The sequence below is a fragment of the Dasypus novemcinctus genome, chromosome 2, assembly GCF_030445035.2.
Source record: "Dasypus novemcinctus isolate mDasNov1 chromosome 2, mDasNov1.1.hap2, whole genome shotgun sequence".
Lineage (NCBI taxonomy): Eukaryota > Metazoa > Chordata > Mammalia > Cingulata > Dasypodidae > Dasypus > Dasypus novemcinctus.
Genome location: NC_080674.1, coordinates 143,954,400 through 143,976,180, shown reverse-complemented (window position 1 = coordinate 143,976,180; position 21,781 = coordinate 143,954,400). Strand labels below are relative to the sequence as shown.

The window sequence follows — 21,781 nt, the reverse complement described above, 5'->3', positions numbered from 1 at the left end:
AAAATGCAGAACTCATGGCTACTAAGATAGGGGAGAGGCTTTAAGGGAAAAGGAGAAGCACTTGCTGCAGTTTCAGTAACCACTGCTCCTCAATGACGGAGGGTTCCAAAATAGGTAGAGGGATGACTATTGGGGTATATGATGAATAGACTTGATCGTGACCCTGACTGCCCTAGCAGACACCAGCCCATTTTGAGCTAACTGCCTGGATGAATCAAGCCATTTCTTCACTGGAGGATCATGACAGACAACAATAGAGAGAGGAAGCAGCCAAAACTCTCAAGTGCATAAATGGGGATATGTCAGTGGACCTTTTCAAAGGCACTACCACATTAAGGAAATGTCTGGCGAAACAACATGGAGGTCACAAATAAAGAAGTGGAGGTGCTAGAGCTGTAGGGAGTGGGGTAAGGAGGAAGGGAGAAACAAAAGGAAGAGAGGAAGGCAAAACTAGGAAAAGGAAGGACAGTCATGGGCTTTATTTTATCAAATACTTAAACAGTGCTTAATAGTTACAGTACCATTTTAAGCACTTTGCAAATACTAACTCACTTAATCCTCATTATTAACCTCATTTTACAGAAAAGGAAAGCTAAGCAAGTAAAGAGTCCAGAACTGGCCTAAGATCATGGCCAGAAAGTAGCAGGGCTAGGATTTAAATTCAAGACAGTCTTGCAGCAGTCCACATGCTTAACCACCCACCAATAAATGTCTCACATCCTGTGGTAAACGGTGTCTTACTAATAGGTACTAGCCCTAAAAATATGCAATAGCTAGTTAAGAAATGTTTACAGTTAGCTCCTCAACACCAGATATGGGGAGCTGGTTGATGTTCCCCATGTGGCTGAGCAGCTGCTTCACATGTATGAGGTACCGGGTTCAATCTCCAGTACCTCCGTTTAAAAAAAAAATCAGACATTTCCTTATGGATGAATATAAAGCAAAGAGTAAAGGGGATGGCTTTCTTTAGGGCTATACAAAGGAAAAATAGTAGTCTCTGGACCCATTAAAAGCAAAACAAGGGCCAAGATTTGGCCAACATGCCAATGAGTGCCCTGCCAGTGGTATATTCTTATTCTGTCAGCAGGGTCCCAAAGGAGCAAGTTTAGGTGATATATCAGCATAAACTAACTTTGGGTACAAATACTGTTACATTAACCATGAAGGCTGGCACAAATGTGCCACCAGGACAGTTGACCTGGGATGGACTCAAGCTATACATATTCTGGTCCCTCTTAACCCTCAGGTATTGTTCTCTAGTCAGGCTCATCTCACCAGCCTCCTTTGCCATCACAAGGAATTTTGTCTAAGACACCCCTCCTATTTCTCCTTGCAATTTGACTTCTCTTAGCACCTTCATCCCAGTTTTGAGTAGCTTGATTTCTTTTCTCCTAAGAAGGTGTTAAGCCCCATATAAATCCACCTAACAGAGTCTCAGTTACAGCCCATTACAAAACTGCCTGCTATGAAGAGTGTGAATCATATCACTGGAAAAGTCGGAATGGTTACATCAATTCATCCCATGAAAAACTTCCCTAAAAGTATAACATGCTCCGGGTCCAGAAGAGTTTGGGGAAGGAACAGCCTGGGCAGAGCCCTTGACAACATCCATCCTATGATCATTCCATTCTTTTGTGATCTAGATGCCAAAGAAAACAAGCCCAGACCAAATGATTTCCTGAGGTCCCATTCTGTAGTAGTCATGAGCTTTTCTTCCACCAGTTCCTCGCTGACCCTGCTTTTGAAGATCATCCCACACCAAGTTCTTCCTGCCTTTATTCTCTGGCTGTGTGCCTTTTTAGATAGAGTTTTCTTTGTGTCCTGTTGGTGTACCACATTTACTCTCATCTTCCTTGGGTCTGAGATGAAATCTTTTTGCGCTTCAATAGTACAGGAGAAAAACATTTTTGATACACACTGAACTCTATGTCACTAGGTTGTCATCAAAGGCCTGCCACGGGTACAAAAAAGTGCCCATATAAAAGTAAACACTCGTTTAGGTTTCTTTAATACACACAGCTATCAGCTATTTCTGAAAGCATTATAGTATAATCTATGTATAAATAAATAGCATGTTTGAAGCTTGCTTTATTATGGAGGAGGAACTGCAGCTATGGCAATTAGCAAAGGTACACTCAGAGGAGGACCAAGTAACTTGGTAGCTTTAGTTGGGACCACTGTCTTCCTCTCAGCACTTCTCTCAGGCAGTCTCTGATGCCCAGTCTTCTTGTACTGACTTGTCCACAGGAGACAGGAAAGGAAGCACAGGATGGGTTCTCCCATATACGGCAAAAAAACTAATGATGGGGATTAGGACTAGAGGCCTTCGAAAAGCATCAGCGGTGCAGGGAGTCACTGGGTGAGCCGGGAAGGCTTCCACTAGTTCATGTGCGTGTCCTACCTTCTGAGCAGACTGTGTGTTTCTCCAGAGCAGGGCCATTTCAGTGCCTGTAGAAAGCTGATTGTTGAAAAACAAAATGACTGCCATACCTGCATCCCCACTGTCCCAATCTGGGATCGGCATGCTACGGCCAGGTCCCAGGAATTACTGAAACAGCTGCATGATTTTCTGTTGCTTTCTCCACTTGGTTTTGAGTCAGAAAGGGACGAGGAAATAGTATCACCTGCTGGTCTGGGGGTTCCTCCCTGGATTGATGAGCATCTTTTGCTCTTGTTCTCTGAGGGAAAGACCACAGTGTTGCTATGAATCCAATAATGCTACAAAAAAAAAAAAAAAACCCTCACTTGCAATATTGCCTATTACCAGTTGCCATGAGCCAGGACTCACAGTCAACTAAACAAATGGCAAATATTAATAGTAACAAATGTTTACAGAAAAGAAGCATGCTTTGGCTGCAGCAATTCAAGCCAACCAGTTATATCAAGCCAAAAGAGAAAATTTTGTATATGATTGTAGAAGTGGACCATGGACCACACAGGCAGAGTGGAACTGGGCCCGAGGAGACAGGAACAACCGCAGCCTCTCTGCCCATCTTCAATTTTCTTGCTCTTTTTAACTGCCTTGTTTTGCTACTTAGTCCACACAGTGGAAGTTGGCTCTCTAGCTCTCCCAAGTTCGTAGGTTAACTCCTCAGTAAATAAAGAGACTGCCTCTCTCAATCCCAGTTCCAAATTCCCAGAAGAGAAAACCCAATTGGCCCAGCTTAGGTCAGGGTTCCACCCGTAGTCCAGAAAACCATATCCAGGAGACAAAGTCACACAATACAGACCTGGCCACCAGCTGTCCCTCTAATAACCTATGTGTGAGGGGAAAGCAGTTCTGAGAGGGAGATGGTGAGGAGCAGAGTCCACACCCCAGAAGGAAACTACTGCATGGGCCTTACAATGTGTCAGTGCTCCATCATGCCACAAAAAGCTAACACCATCAAGATCGAAAGTGGAGAAATATTGAGGAGTTCTAGCAAGTCCTCTGGAAGCACTGTAACCATTTTCTCTTAGATTCCATAGGAAAAGAGAGGGGAAACTTAGCATATTCTCATTTAATCTTCTACAACGTGATAGGCTCTGTTTGGCAGATGAGAACATTGAGGCTCAGAGCAGTTAAGTAACTGCTGGGTCCACAGTCACCCAGCTAATAAATGATAACACAAAATTCAAAACACCTGACTTCAAATCTCAGCCCATGCTTCATTCATTCTTCAATGTTACCCCCAAATGAACTCTGCCCAGAAATGTTTCCCCCATCAGATGAATGGTCTGAATTGGAGACAAGCATTTACCCAGCTGCTGGCTGTCCCTCCTCAGTTTGCTAAGCACTTGTGCAGCTGATCCTGTGAGGACTGTGGCCACAACACAAAAATCCCAGCATCCCTGAGGTGGAAGGGCCCAGCAGGGATCTGCCACAGCTGCACTGGCTCTAATGCTCAGGCCACAGCCCAGGTGGAGCAATTAGATCCTGAGCTACTTGTAGTTCATATACTGTTCAAGTGCTACCGATGCCATTTTCCTGTTTGCGTTTTGTTTTTGTTTTGTTTTTACAGTTCGTTGCTCATCCTAACTGTCAGCAGCAATTGCTTACCATGTGGTATGAAAATCTCTCAGGCTTACGTCAACAGTCTATCGCTGTGAAATTCCTGGCTGTCTTTGGAGTCTCCATAGGCCTCCCTTTTCTCGCCATAGCCTATTGGATTGCTCCGTGCAGCAAGGTACAGACTGCTTAAGGTGCATGTCATTTGCGGTTATTTCTTCTCTCTTCTTAGTATGGCCTGAAGTCAAATTCATTCAAATTAGCAGCTAATCTTTTCCACACATTTAAAGAAAATAATCTTGAGTTACCAAACCAAGTGAAAAATCACCTAAGAGGAAGAATATTAAGATCTGATTTTTCAACGATCATTTATAAACAAAGAGGAGAGCTGAAATGGAAAATTTTAAGCATGTGAGGCATAATCTGAACAGAATAGAGAGGAAATAAAGGCATTTTCCTCTTCTGATTATGCAATGTCCTAAACATGTCCTCCAAACCCATAGCAGTAAGTGTCATAACAGCCAACATTTATTTGAGTACTTTTTCTTAGCTAAACCCTTTTCATGAGATCTCACTTTACTCCCTCAATTGCATAACAGCGTGTATACTTTATAAAGCAGGCTCAGAGAAACTAAGTAACTAGTAAGTGATGAAGCTGATGGTCAAATGCACCTCACACTGGGGATCTGCAGACCCATCTCATCATCTTCCCACGTTCCCTGGCTTCCTTGACTGGTTCTGGTCCACATGGGCTGTGAGTAGTTTACAAGGAGGAAGAAAGCAAAGGAAAGAGAGGAGCGCTCCAAAGGATGCAGGACTGGGTTTTCTCCTCATAGGGAATAGGCAGCATCTGATGCCCACTGGTCATGGAAAAGGTGGAAGCTGCAGGTGCCAGGCTGGTGCTTCCCCTTGCACCATCCCCACAGCCAGGTGGGCCAAGGCCACAGGAGCACCAGCAGTCTCCCCAGCTTCAGCAAGAGTTAGCTTCTATCACATCACAAACCATGCAGAAAATTCAAAATATGTTTCCTGGGCTAAAGATTGCCATTAATGATTTTCCAAAACTGCACTTACTTAGTGATACATTAAAACAGGAATTTAAGCTTAGGTAATCCACATTCAGTACAAGAATATAACTACCAGAGAGTAGTCTCAGAGAGAACTTGGTCATCTAAGCAGTTAATAAATGTACCATTAGTGAACCTACACCCACCCTCTTGTCAACACCACTAAGAGAACTCACCCCAGAATGATGGACCCCAAGACTTCAGGGCTGCTGGTGAGGCCACCTGACCAGGCAGGCAATGAGCTGACTACCTCAAAGTAGGAAGGGTGTCCCTGAGAAATGTCAGGACACAAACTCCTGCCTCTGCAGGACAGTATTAAAACTAAAAAACCTCATGCTAAATATTTAAGGTCTTCAACCTTCTATCAAGAATTTTGTTTCCATGGAAGTCTCTCACACCGTAGAGTTTTAACTCAGAATTCCCCGAATGATACATATATAAGTAAAAGCAATTTTTTCTTTCACTATAAGCTGAAAAAAGCAGAGTAAGTTAAAAAACTAACCAGATATGAATCTGGAAGGGAGCAGGTCATTGGTTTTAGGCAGGTGTTTTGATGTAGGAATTATCTAGTCTATACTGCAAGGTAAATCCTTGCCTTCACCCAGAGCCTTGATGGATAAGAAAGCTTGCCTCTATGCTTTCTGAGCCCCAAACTAATTCTAGGCTGTTAAACCATTAAAATAACAACAAGTTGGTGGGCAAAAGTCTGTCGGTTCTTCAGTTCTTAGTTTTGCTGCAAAACTAAATATGACAGCTTCTAGGAATGTGAGTCTAGCCAACACTAGCAGATTGTCTTGGTTTTTCTCTGCCTGTCTGGTGACCAGGAAAAACATTCAGAAAGAGATTATGTGCCAAATCCTGATTAAATTTTTTAATTTCATGTAAATGTGAAAAGAAGAATCTTAGCCAACACTATGCAGATGTGATGGGGGAGGGGGGGTAGAGAGGTAGATAAATTCTGGGCTTTCTTGGACCCAGTAAATCCAAAAGGTTGATGCCACTATGGACACAAGAGTCAGGCCTGTAGAAACCTTCCAGAACATTCTGAAGGAAATTATTGCAGGGAGTTTGACACCATGGCTGGGGCTTCTTCTCCTCTCTTCAACTTGTCTGATTGACAGTTGGTGCTCCAGGGTTTCCAGGAAGACTGAAAAACCAAGCTCTGAAGATCAACATGAGCTGGTCTTGTTGCATCTCTGGACGTTGCAGGCTCCAAGTCTGAGCCCAATGAAGTGGTGGGAGTGTCAAGAGCTGTGTGACAAGTCTTAGTCTGTGGTATGACACAAATCCTGTTGGTACCTCTCATTATGAGGAAAGATTCCCTCATTAAAGTGCTTGTCAAACTTGCTCAGAGACAGCCGAAGGGCAGATAAAACAGTCAAGATATTTTTAGTTTTTCCTTTTACAATTTACAAAGAAAGCTTTTCAAGTTTGGCAGAAATATTACTGGGGATTACAGAAGGGTCAGCTCTGCCATGGAAAGAAACAAACCAGCTCTTTCTAAAGGCTTCTGATTCCCAGAATACAGTGTCCTCCAAAAAGAAGTGACACAGTGGAGAAATTCGTTAATGTGCTCGTGTCCTTTCCCCAGGGGTCACTGCCTTTATCGCCATTTGATAATTCCATGAAAATGCAAACATCATTCCAGTGATTCCATGTTCTAATGACATTACTGCACTCCTCTCAAAAAAAATTTAGACCTTGATATTCTTTTAATAAATGTATTCATAAACTATCACTGCTAAATCTCGTAACCCAGCTAATGTCCATCAACATCTAGCAAATGTTCAGACTCCTGTTTAACTTAAAGGCGCATTTAATTCTTAATGGTTGCTATCCTAATTTAGAGACTCTTCAGGACACAAAAATTACTTGATTAGACTGCCAAAATGACCTCATCATATCTTTCCTATTGAATTCTCAGGCTGTCAATTCAATTTTTCACTCATTTATATTTCTGCATGTTCCTTAAAAAAGTCAAATTAGAAGATGATAAGGTTATGGGTGTCAACAGAAGTGCTGTTTACTATTACATTGGTTGCACAGGGTAACCATGTCAGATGTGTAGATATGGTGAGATAACTACAGGCCTAGAACATGGGACAGGTATGTCAGTGTCAATAAAAAGAACGGTGATTTAGTTTATCATTTCTCATTATCACCACCAACATGGTTAAGGTCCAGTGGCCCACTGGGAGGCCAGTAAGATCTTATCTCTATTGATGCTCTCCTGGAGAATCTTTATTCTCTTGACAAGGGCTCCAATGCCAATGGGCCTTTATGTCCAATTAGGCTGTTTTCCATCTTTGGCTATTCCATTCTGATTCATAATTTAGGTGCTTTCCTGTTAAAATTCAAGAACTGAAAGAATAGCAGTCAAGAGTCTCTATTACCAAGTAGGCTGGGACAGAAGTCAACATCATGAAAATGCTGAGGAACTCCACACACTGTAATGATAAAAGTGCAAGAGGAGGTGCTGACTTCCCCCATTACCAGTTAACCTTCATTGTTCAATTATCCTTACAAATTAGTCCCAGAACAAGGCAGAAAGAACTGTAAACATTTCAGCATCATACATGACATCTTGGAAATGTGCAATCTATCAGTCCTTACTGCCACATAGCTCTCGCTTGAAAGATAGCAAGCATTAGTCAACACTCCCCTCATCCTCCAAACAAAAAGAAAGAGGAAGGCATAAGTCACTGGAATTTTTGAGCTGAAAATAAGCTGGAATGGTTTCAAACAGAAATTCTCAAATCATGTGGTCCAGGGACGAACCAGGAGAGGACAGTGCCTCCAAAGCCCTCTGTTTCCCCCACATTTATCCCCACCAGAGAGCTACACTATACTAAGAAAAACCATGATGTAATTTCTGAAGCATTGCCATAGAGAGGGAATTTGTGCTAGAAAATAGAGCATCGAAATTCTTACTATATAAATGCTTCTGCCTCCAAGTCCAAGAGTACAGTCCAGCACTTGTCACCCTGCTGAGATAGGACTGAGGAGTGCTATAAAGCTGATCACTTATGCAATTAATCCAGTCTGAGTCCTGTAACCTTCTCTCTCATCTCTCCATCTATGTACCTTCCAGAGTTTTTAACCTGTGTCTCTCCAGACTAGAGAACTTACCAACTTTGAGGGACATATAAACTCTCATAATTTGTTTGATCTCCATCACTTCCAGTACATCATGTTGCTCAAAGACAGCAACCTAGGCAGGCTCATGGCATAAATACATAAGGATTCTGCGTGGGAACCCCTGTGTGAACCCTTGTATATAAGTTTTTCAAAAATCAGTATTGTTTCTTTCAGTTTCCCCTTAGGGTAATTCCCTATGTTCTTTCCAGTGTCACACATTAAGTGCTTACTATGTGCCAGGCACTGTTCTAAGTACTTCATGCATATTGCATCATTTATTCCGTATATCAATCCTATGTGCTGGTATGATTATTATACCTATTTTTCAGATGAAGAAATTGAGACACAAAGGGATGACATAACTTGCCAAAAAGCCATGGAGCTTAACCACTGCACTTCCTGACTCTCAGGTCAGCAGCATTATAGTCTTCAATGCCGAAGAAAATATCTTGGCTGCTGACTAATTGACTTTAGAGTGGACTTGATTCAGATCTTTGGACTTGGCAGGATTTTTCTAGAAGGCAGGAGTCAAAACCACAACATGACAAACTCTACCCATTCCTCATCTTTCCTTGGAGGCCCTGGCTTGGAAATCCCATCTTCACTCAGCACCTCTTCAACCCCTGAGACAGAGTTGAACTTAGAGTGTATTCTAAGAACATCTTTATTTAGATACCTAGTGAACCCCCTGCCAAAACCAGGGGAGATTCCTGACTCTACATTGGATGTTTTGAGTAAGATTCTTGGGGAGAGCATTTTTAGGACTATGAAAATTTAACCAGGATTTCTCTAACAATTGAGAGCATTCTTGCTTTGAAGACGTGCATGTCTTTTTATGGAATGTTTGATCCAAAGTTTGCCCCATCCAGTTTTCTAAATTGTAAAGTGAGCCCTTGCTTGAGACCCACAGGTACCTGAAGAGTGAGGGTCGCATTTGGTGAGGGGGACCATGATGGTACAAGGCTGGAAGGAGACGGTGGAAACACTCCCTGCATTATCCACCGCAGTTGCGGTCACAGGACTACCTCGTTAGGATGTGGGCACCCACAGGACACCAGGTCCAAGTCAGGTGCTTATACTTGTGGTTACTGCTAAGAACCCAATGGTATGAATACACAGGTGTGTCAACCCATAAACGCGAGTCCCCTCCCCTGAGCCTCCACAAATGTAATTTGTTCAGAGCTAATTCAGTGGCACTATTTAGTTGTTCCTACATTCACATGGCACCCAGGTAGTTTGGGGAGAGCCAGAGACTTAGATTCTAGAAGCCTGGATTTCCTCTATGTTCTCATAAGGTCAAAGTAGTGATAGAGGTGCTTTAGCCCATGTTTTCAGACTCACCAGTTCTTCACTCCCAGCAGAGTGGACCAAAGCTTATGTCTTCCAAAGCACTATCATCTCTTTTTACACCTGAATCTGCTACCTGAACAGCTTTCATGGTTCCCTAGTTAAGAGCTGATGGCAAATATTGGTTGACTTTTCTCCTTTATCTTAGCTCACCTAATGGCATTTTGTAGGGAAAAAGTTCTCCCCAAGTATAATTTGCTTCAAAAAATGATCTTTGTGAATCAAATAGGGAGTGTTACACACACACACACAAAGAAAACCACTGAAATGATTTGACCTCATTTGACCATTATCAAAGTTTTCCCAATTAAAAAGCTACATTCAAGCCCAGAAGAATAGGAAAAGAGCATAAATTACTAACCTCACTTTGGCTCCCTAAACCTAGATCAAGTGGGAACTGAGCCCAAGATAACTTTCCAAATCACTGCATGGCCTTATAAGGGTTTTTTTCATATAGTTTGAAGTAGGTATAATAATTTTTATAGACCCATCTTCTATGAGGAAACTAAAAACTTGGAGGTAATAAAAAGAACATTAAACTCCTCAAATCAGGTCTTCTGGGGAATTCTACAGGAAGCTTGGGTACAGTTGTGTGCAGATTCCCACAGTCAAGTACCTAATTTGGATGAGAAGATGAAAGGGACCCCACATCCTTATCCAGGTGGTCACTGAAAGACCAGGAGCCCACAGATAAAGGATAAGGGAAGACGAGCCAACAGTCTCTTAAGAGCTGAGTAGATCTCAGCCCCAATCTTTTTCTGAGATTTCTGTGACCCTGCTGGGACACACAGCACCTGGTATGCCTTGCTCTCTCCTCAGTCTCCCTTCTCACGGAATGCTCCCTTCCCTGTGGTCATCCTCCATCTTCCCTCACCACCATGCCAGTCAGGACACAGTGACAGGAAACAATGGATGCCTTTTTCACGATGTTTCTTGGCTATACCAAGATATCCCAAGGTCCTGGTTAGAAAATGGGCTCCAAGGTGCCAAGACAGTCAGCTAAATTGTTATCAAATTCCAACTAGCAATTTTATATCATCTACATCAATGGGACCCAATTTAATGTCATATTTACTGTATTTATGTACAATATTTATTTGTCCTTATATTTAATCTCCACATTCTGAATTCTCCACATCTACTGATTGCCAAAAATAAAGTTCAGTCCATATTTTTGCAAACAATAAAAGTAAACATAATAAAATTAAACATTACATAGAAATGTCATCAATAAAAGATTCTTGTGGGCCCCATAGTTTCCAGGTAAATATCTTTTTTTTTTTCCATTTCTGAAGTTATTCTACTGTTATATGACAAACTGACATTGCAGGAAAACCCAAATAAGTATTTTTCTAGCACACTCAGGGATTCCCAATGACTTGACCAAAGATGGAAGATTTTAAGAAAAATAAAAACTACCTTTATTTACGTAGGTGAGTTCTATGGCATTAAATCATAATAAATCATGTTACACTATAATTAGAATAATTAAAGTGGATAATTACCATAGGGCATATTAAAAGAGCATTATCGAACCATCTAATTTATAAATGTTAAACATAGTAACAATTAGGGAAAGGACATTTTACCTGGATCCACATTTATCAGGATCAATCTCCTGAACTACCTTTCAATCTAGGACTCCTAAATGAGGCAAAATGGGAACATCAATTTATCAGTCACTAGTTACTACTGAACATCCGCACTGGAAAAGGAAGTGAGCTTCAGAAAAGGTTCCCTCTTTGTTCTCATTTTATTAGTATACCTGGCAGAGGGGTAAGAATTGGCACTTAGGCAATAGCAATAACGGTGACCTGGAAAAGGCCCAAGTGAGTCCATCAACAGAGTGGCAGCAGAGTCCCACTGTGATCCCCCGATTGAGTCCTCAAAGATCTAAGTGACCTGTGGATGGCATGCTATGAGCTAGAGAAGATATGACCAATAGTTGTTCCATAACAAAGGCATCTTTTGGATCATTTCAGGTTCACCTGGAACAGTCACACAAATTTTAACCATGTACTAGGCCACAGGACAACTCAATAAATTTCAGAGTTGAATCATATGAGGTTATGCTCCATAAGTTACTGCTGCAATAAAATTAGAACTTTTAAAAGCAGAAGAAAGTCATATATGTCTAGAAACTAGCAACATATTAGTAAAGAACCCTAACATAAATATTAAATCAAAAGAGAAATTACAAAATATTTATAATTGAATATCACTGAAAATATGACATGTCAAAGTTTATGGAACACAGCTAGTGCAGTACTGAGAGAGAAATGTATAGGTTTAAATAATTTTACCATAATACAAGAAAGGTTGAAAACAATCTAACCATAAGACTCAAGAAAATGGATAAAAGAGCAACAGGGCATATCCAAAGAATAAAACTTTTTAAATTCCAAACTTTATTGAGACAGATGTTATTCCCATATTTGAAGGGCATAAAATGCATATCCATCTGGTTGAAGATGTTATGCATCAAATGTAATGTGATGACTATATCACTGCACTGCATTCTTTTCTCTTAACCACTTCCACTAAGTCCTCTAAACAGGAAAACTTGAGAACAATAGAAGTGAGATTTCATCAGGCAGGAGCTAACAAAAAAGTACAAAGAGAAAATGTCCTGGTATTCAGTTAGCAGTTTCTCTCCAAGAAGGAGAATGCTTTAGTTAAACTTTTGGCAAAAGCAATTCTTTAAAGAGAAAACTGCAACCATCCAGGGGCTGCAAGTTTAACATGTCTTATACATATTTTGCTTCCAGCTAGGACGGACCCTGAGGAGCCCTTTCATGAAGTTTGTAGCCCATGCAGTTTCTTTCACAATATTCTTGGGATTGCTAGTTGTGAACGCATCAGACCGCTTTGAAGGTGTCAAAACTCTACCAAACGAAACCTTCACAGACTACCCAAAACAGATCTTCAGAGTGAAAACCACGCAGTTTTCCTGGACAGAAATGCTAATCATGAAGTGGGTTTTAGGTAAGCAAGTCACTTTAGCTTTTATTCTCTCTTCCCTAATTATAATAGAACAGTATTATACTCTGTTTCTTGCTTCTTCCTCTCCTCGAGTGGACACTTGGCTAACAAAACGGTAAGCGGATGACCAACAAGAAAGTCAAAGTTAATTTCCATATGTGTTAGTGTATAAGATGCACAGATCCATAATAGAAATCCCAATTTTGAAAGGAAATACTTAGGGAGAAATTTTTTTAATATATTTCATTTTATATATAGAAAGTGACTTTAAAGTGCTTTTGTGTAGGAAAACATAGCATTTTGATCATTTAAAAATAGTCTACTAGAAGTCATTAGGAAACCAATGTCTGAAAAAGAAAATTTTTAAATTGAATAGCTTAAGATATTTTTTGCTATCATTGAATACTGAAATGTAGTAGAACTTTTGAGATAATAAGTATACAGAGCTAGGGCAGTAAATTTTTTCATTATTTGTGTTAATAAAAGCACTAAAAAGCTGTGAAATACCTCTTTGCAGTGTTTTTTTGTGCTGCCAAGTCCTGCTACTGGAATATCCCAAGGAAGCAGTTCCCAATTTTCTCACAGATTATCTAAGGAAAGTGATCTCTCTTTTATCAAGTTCATAAGAACTATTACTAGTAGGAATAAGCAAAATAAAATAAAACTGGCAATGGCTAAAATTGTACATGGCAAAATGTGTTATAGTTTTTTCTAAACTGCAAAACTGATTGGTAAAATTAGCCTTGGTTGGAAAAAAATGAAAAATTTCAAAAACTATTATCAGTGATAATTCTATATAAGCAAAACCTGATCAATACATGTAAGATTTATATCTGAAAGGTTTCAATTTGGGAATATTCTAGATCAAACAAAACTGAAATTAGAAAAGACAAAAAAAATTAACTATGTAGTATCAAGATTTGATCAATTAATTAAATTGGTCTAATGATATTCACCCCATATTTTGCTTTCTTGAAAGAAATTCAATATTGATATAATATTTATGTCTATGTTCTCAAACATGAAGTCAAACTATATTCAGGGTCAGAGTGTCCGTGCCATCAATCAACAAAACCACAAAACAACAAATACTTGAAAAAGTAACCCAAAACCTGGCCTGCGCTAATTAAATTATATAGCCTAAGAAAGCTACAAGAGTTGAACCCCTGAAGATGCCCAAACTGAGAACAATTGGGAATATGGTCTCTAAATAGGCAGGTGGATATGAGAAGAATGGTTTGATCCAAATGGTGAGGACAGGAAAGCTTAATGGAATCATTGGTACTAAAGTTGGAGACTTTGGGGTTTCTTGCAGAGTGAGTTTGCTTTGTCCCTGAAAGCTGATCTGTTGTAGTCCCTAGGACAGGGTAGAGGAAGTCCTGGGGGCCTTGATCACAGAAAGAATGTGCATATATTTAAGTCTCACAGGAATCTGAAGGGAGATCCCTTCTGAATAGATCTGAAGTAGGGATGGGAGTGGACTAGCCTTTCGAGCTCTCAAGCTAAATCTCTGCAGCCTACAAGCCATTACCCAAATAAAGCTGTTCCTCCCCACCCCCAGCTCCCAGGCATTCCTGTACTTCTAGCCGGTCCTCTGCCAATCACCCCAGTAAATTATTGGTGACCTTGTCCTCAGAGTGCCAGCATCCCTAAGTGAAGGAGATTTTGCCTGAAGGAGGCTCAAGTACCCAGCATCCTTACCCTCTAAGCTTCTGGGCTCTAAATACCCCTCTGATTGTCACACTGGAGGCAAAAGACCTTGGCGCTCAGCTTGGATGTAGAATTCTGAACTACCCTTGGCACCCTGGAAGTAGGGGGCCTAATTTCACTCAGTAAAATACTTAATTTCACACATTTCTCTTTCCATTAAGCATTCCTGCTGCTCAAACCCTTGGGCCCATGCTACTTTTACTTACAGCCTTGAAATAATTTAAATTAGTCCGGGTGAGTTAACACTTAAATCTAGGAAGACTGACGTGGGCATCTGTCCATGGAAGAAGTAATTTGCAATGCCCAATGAGCAGGTCAGAAAAGTCAATTTTCTGTAAATAATTTGCATTCCATAGATTCATAGAGCCTTTAGTGCTTGAAGTTACCTCAAAACCCCAATTCATTCATTTTATAAATATAGATTCTGAGGTTCAGAGCAAATCAAGCAACTTATTCAAGGTTATACAGCTAGTAAGTAGACAAGCTAGAACTGAAACCAGGGCTATGTGAATCAAGGTCAGTGTTATTACTCTAAAGCTACTACCTGTGATTCTCCTAGTGTCCAGCTAAAAGAAGCTCTACTAAGATATTAGGAATTTTAATTTGGAAGTAGAGGGAAGCAACAAACATTACTTTATTCCACCACTGATGGTTTTTCTAATAACATTTTTTAAGTACCTATTTAAATAGGCATAGATGAAAGTACATTTCAATGTTAAGAAAATGATTGCTTCACTTTATTATCACCTAATTTTGGTGGGGTACTTTTGGGAAATGTGGCTTTAAGAAAAACAAAAAAAAAAGGCACTAGGGAGAGGGATGTTGCAAATGAACCTGCAATGTTTTGGGGTATTTCTTATTGTAGGACTACAAGTTGACACAGATGTGCAGATCTGGAAGTCTGTTTCATCAAACAAATACATGATTATTTTCTAAAAAGATGCTCTCAAATTCTTTTCTCCTTAGAAAAACATTTAGTTACAACTTCTTTCCTCTGATGGGCCATTTTCATCCCAAGAGGGAAAGTTCTGATTAAAACAATCCCTGGATACAGGGCATATGTCCAGGGCACATGGTAATGTTTGGATATACTCATAGTGGCAACAATTAAAAACAACAGCTGGGGGGGGTACTAGGTTCCTGGCCGGGGGTGCTCTGTCGTGGTCCCTAGGGGAACAGCAGCAGTCCCCCAGGTGCAACGGTAAGGACCAGGAAGGAATGAGGGTCCAACTAATAACTATGCTTGTGAGCCTATACGCCTGAAATAAGAACAAGGCCTAGAGCAGCACTGTGCCTAGGAGTTTCCTCCTGACAGCCTTCATGTTACTCAAATGTGGCCAATCTCAAAGCCAAACTCAGCATGTAAATGCAATGCATTCCCCCCAGCGTGGGACATGACACCTGGGGATGAGCCTCCCTGGCACCGAGGGATCACTACCAAGTACCAGCTGATGATGCAACTAGAAAATGACCTTGAATTAAATGTTCAATGCGGACCAGCAGAATATCCCTGTCTACATATAATAACAGGAGTTTAAAATGCTGTTTGACCTAATGTAAGGGGGAAATGGAAAGGAGAAATGAGTTTATATGGCTATGAGTCTCTAAAAAAAGAGTCTGGAGGTTGTCAGAAGGATTGCCCTTATGCACACCTGAGCAGAGTCTCAGAGACAGATAAAGTAGATACAACCCCAGGTATTGGTTCTTTTGAGGGCTAAAGAGACCCACAGGTTCTATGGTCATGGCAGATGGGGTTCACTGCCATGTCAGTTGGCCCTTCTTTGGAGCTGGTGTTTCTGCATGATGGAGCTGGACACAGATGGGATCTCTTTTCACAAGACTTTCATGCTACTTGACTGGAATTGTAGTTGGTGCTGGGGTTTAAGATATATCTAGGGGATTTGAATCTCTGGACTGACAATATGATAGCTAGGCCCTGAGCCTGAACAGACTTCAACTCCTACACTCTGATTTATTGGACTTACCCCACTCAGCTAACATGCAGTTGAAGAATGTCAACCACCACACCATGGAGCCTAGAGTGCCTACAACTGAAAGCAGGAGGATTGCATCCAGTATCCATGTGGAATCTAAGCCTCCTCTTGACAGAGATGTGCAATGAACACAACCAATCAAAGGACCACAGAGAAAATGTGGCATTGGTGTGGGAAAAGTGGCCATGGTGGCTACTGGGTGTGGGGAATGGGAGGAAGAGATGAGATGTGGAGGCGTTTTCGGGACTTGGAGTTGCCCTGGATGGTGCTTCAGGGACAATTACCAGACATTGTAGATCCTCCCAGGGCCCACTGGATGGAACGTGGGAGAGTATGGGCTATGATGTGTACCATTGAACATGAGTTGCAGCGATGCCCAGAGATATACTTACCAAATGCAATGGATGTGATATGATGATGGGAGAGAGTGTTGCTGTGGGGGGAGTGGTGGGGAGGGGGCGGTGGGGTTGAATGGGACCTCATATTTTTTGAATGTAATATTTTTAAAAAATAAATTTAAAAATTAAAAAAAAAAAAAAAAACAATCCCTGGGCAGAGTCCCAGAGGAGTAGAAGTGATCAGCTTGTCACTCAAATGCAGCCAGATGTGGCTGTGATAACGTCAGTCATGCTGTGGCCAGGACAGACTGCCTATGACCATCTGTCTGCTCTCAGCATCATCCTCGACTCCCAGCTTTATTGGCAACTAGGTCCACAAAGCCCACTGGATTATAATGTGGGATATGTCAGTAGGCTTGGGTTGGAGGTCTGGGGGAGGGAAAAGAAGGAACGCAAGCAAATGCTTAAGGACATGACTGTTGTGGGACTCTTTGGTGGAGCTGCCTTGCTGGATATACAGAATGTATGGAAATAGCAGGAGATCATGGGAAGGTCTGACAGCCTTGCTTTGAAGTCTGACTTCATCCTGGTGTTCTGGGGAATAGACTGCTGGTGTCTGAAGATGGAAGTGACCATGATAGGACGGAGTTGATAACTGAAAGGCAAGAAAGATCTGAGAGCTGACCAGAGCATACCTGGGGTGACAGGGGATCCACAGTGAAAGCCCAAGGAGTCAGGGATGTTAATAACACAGAGGGATTGGACAATGGTGGGACTGTGAAGGTGGGTGAGATGGGGAGGTCGGCTTAGGATGTATTATTTCTGGCACAGGCCAGACATACACTTTGAGCAGTCTCTCTGTGTGGTGGAAATTGAAATTTGAGCCACTTAGAAAGTCAGAAGATATTATTTGTCTGTGATCAGTAAGTTGGAATGGGACCACTTAGTGATTCTTTTACCATGGTATACCGTAGAGTGGGATGGTTTTGCAACAAATCATTCTCAGCTTTGAGTAGATGTAAGGCCCTGTGAGGCCATTTACAAAATGTTCAAGTCTTTTCTACATATTATTGTTTTAAACTAAATTTTATTTCCCAGAGAGGCAGAAGAGCATAGTGGTCCAGAGCATGAACTCTAGGGCCAAACCTTCTGGGTTCAAATTCCAAATCTCCTGCTTCCTGGCTGGGAACATTACAACTCTCTTTGCCTATTTTACTAGCTGCAAATTTTAGATAATAGAAACACTTCCTAGGTTTGTTGCAAAGATGTAAGGGAGTTAATATACATAAAATAGTCAGAGCACTATTACCATGTATTAAGTTTCAAATTGTTATTGTTAGCGAATGGTTAGGTTTTAGATTGGTTTGGGGTTTTTTTTGAGGTTTCAGGGATTGAACCTGGGCCTCTGCATGCAAGAAGCCAGCGCTTAAGCACTGAGCCACATTGCCTCCCTGAGTTGGCCCTTTCACCTATTCACTTGTTTTTTGTTTGTTTGATTTTAGGAGGCACTGGGAATCCAACCTGGGACCTTCCCACAGGCACCCAACTGCTTGAGCCACAACTGCTCCCCAAATTTTAATAATTTAAATGAGTTTACTTTTAATTATCAATGAAAATAAAGGTACAAAATAGAACTATTCAAAAGAAACATAATGCAAGCCCCAAATGTAAGTCACACATGTAATTTTAGATTTTCTAGTAGCCACATTATAAAAAGAAAAAGGAGAAACTAAATTTTGACAATATACTTCATTGAACCCAATGTATCCAAAATATTTTAACGTGTAATTGATGTAAAAAAAATAATGAGGTATGTTACATTCCTTTTTGTGCTAAGTCTTCAAAATCTGGTGAGCATTTTACCCTTAAGGCACCTCTCAATTCGGACTGGCCACATTTCAAGTGCTATGTATTCACTTGTGACTAGTGGCTGCCTTACCGGACAGGACAGGTATAAAAAGATACACACCAAACTGTAAACTCAGACTACTTCACAGGGCGGGTTTAGGGGTGGGATGAGAGAACTAGTAACACTTTTTTAATAGGTAATAGTTAGTAATAATAAGCACATGTCTTGGAAGTCCAATAAGTCACGAGAGTAAGACAAAAACCATGAAACTAATGCTCATTTTAAGTCCTAGAAATATAGAGAAAAGTAGTCTAATCTGTAGAGTAGAATTTTCCAGATCAAATGCAAAGCTTTCAGAAAGCTTTCTTACTCCCGAATCTCAGCTCCCTTATATTTTAGAATCAGATCATTCTTTTAGACCTTCCAGTTCTTAATGTGCATAAACATCAGCCACTGTCTTTCTCTTACATTAGCTCCAATAATCTATCAAATGATGAGAACTCTCTGATCATTTCCAGAGATCGTTTATCTGGAAGCAGAGGGAAATATATTCTGGCCTTTGAGATTTTTTGGTTCTGAACTTGCCTTTAAAGCAACATTTCCCTTTGCCCTTGGCTATCAATGGCTTCAGCAAGAAGAACTTACATTTGTACCCTAGTTCCCCCATGTGGCCACGAAGGCCAAGGGAACTGAAAAATAAATCTGAACTTCTCTTTCCTCCACAGGAATGATTTGGTCCGAATGCAAAGAAATCTGGGAAGAGGGGCCACGGGAATACGTGCTGCATCTGTGGAACCTACTGGATTTCGGGATGCTGTCCATCTTCGTGGCCTCCTTCACAGCGAGGTTCATGGCCTTTCTGAAGGCCAGCGAGGCTCAACTGTACGTGGACCAACACGTGCAGGTCGACACCCTGCACAACGTTTCACTTCCCCCGGAAGTGGCGTACTTCACCTACGGTGAGTCGGAGGCGCCTCTCCGACCCCCTCTCTATGCGCGTACTTGTGGGCGTGAGGTTTTGCAGTCTGTGACCAGTCAGGCAGAGGATGGTCCTCTCCTGACAACTCAGAAACTCTACGGAAGTCCTGATCCTGGCAGTATAACCAACAAAGGAGAATGTGCAATTAGTGACTATGAGAAATTGATCTTTTTATGTTAGAATCGAGGGTTGGTTTGGGAAAGTCTCGTGAAGCGTTTTGTGGAATTTTCTTTTTTTTTTTTTTTCTTTTTAGAATATGTCTTGTTTCTGATGTACATCCACAAGTACCAGAGGATATGTATATACCAGAATTTTCCTTCTTTATAGGAATCCTGTGTTTTTTTTTGTTTTATGTGCAAACATAAATCCTATTTTCCCAGGTCAAAGTTTCTTTTCTTTGACAAAATTGGTTCTTAGGAGATGCCTTAATTCTTTCAAACCAAGTGGCCATACATTTCAATGTAGTAGGTCAGAACTTTAGACATAACAACAATAGTTATAGCATCCCTTTATTGAGGACCTGCTATATGCCAGAAACTGCATAGACATTTTACACATATAAAAGCCATTCTTTGAAATAGCCCTGCAAAAGGGGTCTTTGTCATCACAATTTACAAATTTTCATGGCCGGGCTCATGGTATTCACTGAAATACAGGGATTACCTTGGATGTCAGAAAATCCTGGCAATATGTGAATGAAAATCCTACAGAATGGCATAGTGGTTGTGTCCCTGGACTTTGAAGTTAGGTCTGGATTCACATCCTAGTTCTGCAGCTTACTACTGTGAGATCTTGTTTACCTAACTTTTCTGAGCCTCACATGTAAAATGAAAATAAAACATATCAGAACACTTGTTTTGAGGATTAAATAAGATAGTATATAATAAAGAGTTGTGTACTATGTTTTGAAAATATTAAATGCTAGAAGGTAACAGTTATTATCACTATTACATCTTGGGTCATTTCCTTCCTCAAACACTGTACTTTCTGTACTGAAAGAGAAAAATGAGGGGGGAAAAGGATCAGTAGATATTTGAACACTTGGTAGGCACACATCAGTAGTAGCTGCTACATTATAAAAAGTTTGAGTGCAAATGATGAAGCCACATGACTCCTGTGACCACAGATCTTCATGGTCAGGTACAGCAATGACCTATGGACAGTTGGCTGCTTAACTCAAAAATTGAGTTGCTGCCCATTTTCAATGTAAGTCAAATTTTTACAACACAGATTGTGTTACATGTAAATTGTGAAGTGGGGAGTTCTGGAGCATTACAAATTATCCACCCTTTGTTGCTTTAGCAAATTCAGACTTTCTTAAAGCAAAATGGGCTTGTATATTTTCTCTTCTTGCTGCTAGGGGTTCATCGGGAAAACCTGAGACAATCTTGTTATTGTGTTGGATACTTCTCTTAATGCCATGATCCAAGCTGCAGTATTGCCCACCAGTGACTTCTGTTCTTTTCATGGGGTTTATTAAGTCTCACCCAACCTAAAGCATGGAGCATTCCCGCACTTGATGCGTGGTATATACTGTGCCCTTGGAAGGAGTCTGGTCCCTTGTGTTCCAGTTATGGATGAAGTGCGCCCTCTTGTGGCCAGCCGAAACTCTTCAAACCTCTACAGCAATAGGTGGGCGGATCCCAATTTTTGGGGTGCTAAAGGAGAATTTTTTTTTTCATTGAAACAGCTCCAAGAAAATGTCTCGGAGCTGTCTGAATCATCATAGTGCAGTTTTCTTCACATTCATCAAAACTCGTACAAGCTAGTCCAAGTTAGTAGAATATTTTCCACCAAAGGATATGACCTGGTCACCAAGTCCTGATGACAGCCAAAAACTACCTTAACAGATTACAGGAGTGGTTTTTATTATTACAGCTGAGGTTTAAGATGATAAATTAAAAGTGGCAGAAAGAAGAAATTCCTTTTTGGTGTCTTTTTCAAGAAGCCCAATCCTATTTCATGTTATCTAATTGAGTCATTTATCCATAGAGAGCAACAGATATCTTGGAAAATACATCATTTTTTCCCATTTGTCTTTCGTGGACTACGGAGTTATGAGCCTCGATGAAAACAGCATAGAGTCTATAATTTTATTATATTTCCACATGTATTTTAGAGTGCTCTATGTGAAACTTTGTGGCAAATAGACGCCTGGCTTCCCTTACTAAAGGCTTCTTACTGTTCTTTTATTATTGTAACTATTTATAATAGTTTATAACTATTTCAGAGTCTAGCTTTGGAAATAAAGAACATTCTTTGTCTCCCGTTTCCCTTGGGGTGCCAAGACTTGCTATGTATTATCCTTGCAATCTGCATTTACCAGGCTCTGGAAAGGACCTCATACCCCAAATCCAATCTTAAAAGTGGCAATAATAATATCTACTCT

General features: G+C 40.8%; 1 protein-coding gene across 1 annotated transcript in view; it reads left to right on the top strand.

Annotated features, from left to right (window-relative positions):
• Window positions 1-21,781, top strand: part of TRPC7 (transient receptor potential cation channel subfamily C member 7) — a 158,265-nt gene that overhangs the window by 101,215 nt on the left and 35,269 nt on the right. Inside the window, exons 4-6 of the mRNA XM_004467395.3 lie at window positions 4,002-4,166; window positions 12,309-12,525; window positions 19,139-19,372. Of these exons, the coding sequence (XP_004467452.1) occupies window positions 4,002-4,166; window positions 12,309-12,525; window positions 19,139-19,372 (616 nt within the window). The remainder of the gene's footprint in view (window positions 1-4,001; window positions 4,167-12,308; window positions 12,526-19,138; window positions 19,373-21,781) is intronic.